Source organism: Somniosus microcephalus, unplaced genomic scaffold (genome assembly GCF_052327205.1).
Source record: "Somniosus microcephalus isolate GS21.2 unplaced genomic scaffold, FLI_Smic_1.0 unresolved_chr5, whole genome shotgun sequence".
Taxonomy (NCBI): Eukaryota; Metazoa; Chordata; class Chondrichthyes; order Squaliformes; family Somniosidae; genus Somniosus; species Somniosus microcephalus.
The window spans coordinates 24681384-24685391 of NW_028225183.1; the positions used below are offsets into that span (position 1 = coordinate 24681384).

Genomic DNA, 4008 nt, shown 5'->3' on the forward strand with positions numbered 1-4008 from the left:
GGGGCAGAGTGTTCAAACTGACCCCGTTCTAATCTCTAAGAACTCCCATTCCGGGTTGTTACAATGCAGCAAATCTCCGGTTAATAAACGGATGGACTCCCAACTTGCTTTAGAAAAATGCAAAGGTCTTGACAGAGAACGAGGTGACTGAAATCGGAATCTCGCACCTAAAACAAACTTTTAATTAGTCGGCTGGCGCTGCAAATAAACGGGTCTGAGAGCAAAGGCAAAGTGCGACCAAGGACCGCGTTTGTGTTTTAGTGGGCGGGAAATACAACATCGACGCTAAGGGCGATCCGGTCAATGAAACTGCTTATCTGAGAGTTAAAAACTACATCTACAGCTGGAACTTCAAACGTTCTTAATAATTACAGTAAATTGAATCTACAAGGCGATGCGTTGTGTAGCTCTTTCAGAGAGATAGTGGGTGGCTCTTAAAAGAGCCGTTGTGTTTGGAGTTTCTTCTTTCAGGACAGCGTGGAGTTTTACTTGGAGCTGGTGTATTTGGTCACCGCCTTTGTCCCTTCCGACACGGCGTGCTTGGCCAGCTCCCCGGGCAGCAGCAGGCGCACGGCGGTCTGGATCTCCCGGGAGCTGATGGTGTGCCGCTTGTTGTAATGGGTCAGGCGGGAAGCCTCACCCGCGATGCGCTCGAAAACATCGTTCACAAACGAGTTCATGATGCTCATGGCCTTGGAGGAGATGCCGGTGTCAGGGTGAACCTGCTTCATCACTTTGTAGATGTAGATGGAGTAACTCTCCTTCCTCGACTTTCTGCGCTTCTTGCCGCCCTTCGCTGCCGGTTTAGTGACGGTTTTCTTAGCGCCCTTCTTAGCAGCTGTCTTCTTTGCGTCCACCATTCTTAAGCTAGATTTCAGCAACAAAATGACTCAAACTTGCTCCGCGCTCGGAATATATAGGCAACCCCACAGTCCTATGCTAATGGGGGATGGGTGAAGGCAATGATTGTGATTGGCTGGTTAGGAATGATGTCAATTTCCATTCTTCTGCATATCTCTGATTGGCTTCTTTAGGTATCCAATCAGACTGAGTGTTTGCCACCAGTACGCCCCCTGCAAGTGCGTGTGTGACATCTGCCCATTCACCATTTCCCAGACCATCTTCCAGGGCCGCAAACACTCCTTCCGGACGGGACAGCCAGTTAGATAGACTTCCTCCAATTTGTGCACTATATTCACGCATTGCGGTGTGGTCTCCGCCACTTTAGTTCTGCATCTGCCAATCTCTAATACTGTGTGTGTGGGGATAGTTCTGTATCACTCAGTCTCTGCCGTCCTTGCGGGCTCCGTGCGTCCCAGGCAGCTAAGTGTCCTTTGCTGATTGGTGCGCTCGGCTCGTTAAGAAAAAAACATTTCACTGACTGGATTTCACTTGTTGTATTTGGTTATGTGACAAATAAAATTGAAACTGAAATTGAATTGATTTATGTAAGTGTAGGAATCATTCTCAATCTCAGTCTCTGTTACGGTATGTGAGTGTGGAATCCTTTGGTTTCCTGTCCGTCACTTTTTTTTTATTCGTTCATGGGATGTGGGCATCGCTGGCAAGGACAGCATTTATTGCCCATCCCTAATTGCCCTTTGAGAAGTTTTTGGTGAGACAGGTTATTGAACCGCTGCAGTCCGTGTGATGAAGGTACTCCCACAGTGCTGTTAGGGAGGGAGTTCCAGGATTTTGAGCCAGTGACGATGAAGGAGCGGCGATAGAATAGACAGTGCTTGATGGCTGGCGTGGACATGATGGGCCGAAGGGCCTCTTTCTGTGCTGTATAACTCTATGACTCTATGACTATGACTAAGTGTCAGGGTGGGATTCTATCTTGTACCGTGTGTCAGTGTTGTTATTGATTCTGAATCTGTCATTTTCTGGTAGAGTGTGAGTCTGAGATTCATTCTACATCTGCCTGTCACTAGGACGGTGTGCAAGTCTGAGATTCATTCTACATCTGTCTGTCACTGGTACTGATTGTCAGTGTGGGACTCCTTCTGTATCTCTCAGTCTCTGGTACTGTGTGTGAGTGTGGGACTCATTCTGTATCTGTCCGTCACTGGTACTGATTGTGAGTGTGGGAGTCAATCTGTATCTGTCAGTCTCTGGTACTGATTGTGAGTGTGTGAGTCATTCTGTATCTGTCAGTCTCTGGTACTGATTGTGAGTGTGTGAGTCATTCTGTATCTGTCAGTCTCTGGTACTGATTGTGAGTGTGTGAGTCATTCTGTATCTGTCACTCTCTGGTACTGATTGTGAGTGTGTGAGTCAATCTGTATCTGTCAGTCTCTGGTACTGATTGTGAGTGTGTGAGTCATTCTGTATCTGTCAGTCTCTGGTACTGATTGTGAGTGTATGAGTCAATCTGTATCTGTCAGTCTCTGGTACTGATTGTGAGTGTGTGAGTCATTCTGGATCTGTCAGTCTCTGGTACTGCTTGTGAGTGTGGGACTCATTCTGTATCTGTCAGTCTCTGGTACTGATTGTGAGTGTGTGAGTCATTCTGTATCTGTCAGTCTCTGGTACTGATTGTGAGTGTGTGAGTCATTCTGTATCTGTCAGTCTCTGGTACTGATTGTGAGTGTGTGAGTCATTCTGGATCTGTCAGTCTCTGGTACTGATTGTGAGTGTGTGAGTCATTCTGGATCTGTCAGTCTCTGGTACTGCTTGTGAGTGTGGGACTCATTCTGTATCTGTCAGTCTCTGGTACTGATTGTGAGTGTGTGAGTCACTCTGTATCTGTCAGTCTCATGTTACTGATTGTGAGTGTGTGAGTCATTCTGGATCTGGCAGTCTCTGGTACTGATTGTGAGTGTGGGACTCATTCTGCATCTGTCAGTCTCTGGTACTGATTGTGAGTGTGTGAGTCATTCTGTATCTGTCAGTCTCTGGTACTGATTGTGAGTGTGTGAGTCATTCTGTATCTGTCAGTCTCTGGTACTGATTGTGAGTGTGTGAGTCATTCTGTATCTGTCAGTCTCTGGTACTGATTGTGAGTGTGTGAGTCATTCTGTATCTGTCACTCTCTGGTACTGATTGTGAGTGTGTGAGTCAATCTGTATCTGTCAGTCTCTGGTACTGATTGTGAGTGTGTGAGTCATTCTGTATCTGTCAGTCTCTGGTACTGATTGTGAGTGTATGAGTCAATCTGTATCTGTCAGTCTCTGGTACTGATTGTGAGTGTGTGAGTCAATCTGTATCTGTCAGTCTCTGGTACTGCTTGTGAGTGTGGGACTCATTCTGTATCTGTCAGTCTCTGGTACTGATTGTGAGTGTGTGAGTCATTCTGTATCTGTCAGTCTCTGGTACTGATTGTGAGTGTGTGAGTCATTCTGGATCTGTCAGTCTCTGGTACTGCTTGTGAGTGTGGGACTCATTCTGTATCTGTCAGTCTCTGGTACTGATTGTGAGTGTGTGAGTCATTCTGTATCTGTCAGTCTCTGGTACTGATTGTGAGTGTGTGAGTCATTCTGGATCTGTCAGTCTCTGGTACTGATTGTGAGTGTGTGAGTCATTCTATATCTGTCAGTCTCTGGTACTGATTGTGAGTGTGTGAGTCATTCTGTATCTGTCAGTCTCGGGTGCTGATTGTGAGTGTGTGAGTCATTCTGTATCTGTCAGTCTTGGTACTGATTGTGAGTGTGTGAGTCATTCTGTATCTGTCAGTCTCTGGTACTGATTGTGAGTGTGTGAGTCATTCTGTATCTGTCAGTCTCGGGTACTGATTGTGAGTGTGTGAGTCATTCTGGATCTGTCAGTCTCTGGTACTGCTTGTGAGTGTGGGACTCATTCTGTATCTGTCAGTCTCTGGTACTGATTGTGAGTGTGTGAGTCACTCTGTATCTGTCAGTCTCATGTTACTGATTGTGAGTGTGTGAGTCATTCTGGATCTGGCAGTCTCTGGTACTGATTGTGAGTGTGGGACTCATTCTGCATCTGTCAGTCTCTGGTACTGATTGTGAGTGTGTGAGTCATTCTGGATCTGTCAGTCTCTGGTAC

General features: G+C 46.4%; 1 protein-coding gene across 1 annotated transcript; it reads right to left on the reverse strand.

The window, feature by feature from the left end:
- Positions 1-427: 427 nt before the first annotated feature.
- On the reverse strand, positions 428-866 carry LOC147087755 (histone H2B-like). The gene has a single exon (XM_085977827.1). It carries the CDS (start codon positions 858-860, stop codon positions 486-488), a length of 375 nt encoding a protein of 124 aa, XP_085833953.1. The 5' UTR covers positions 861-866; the 3' UTR covers positions 428-485.
- Positions 867-4008: the final 3142 nt, after the last annotated feature.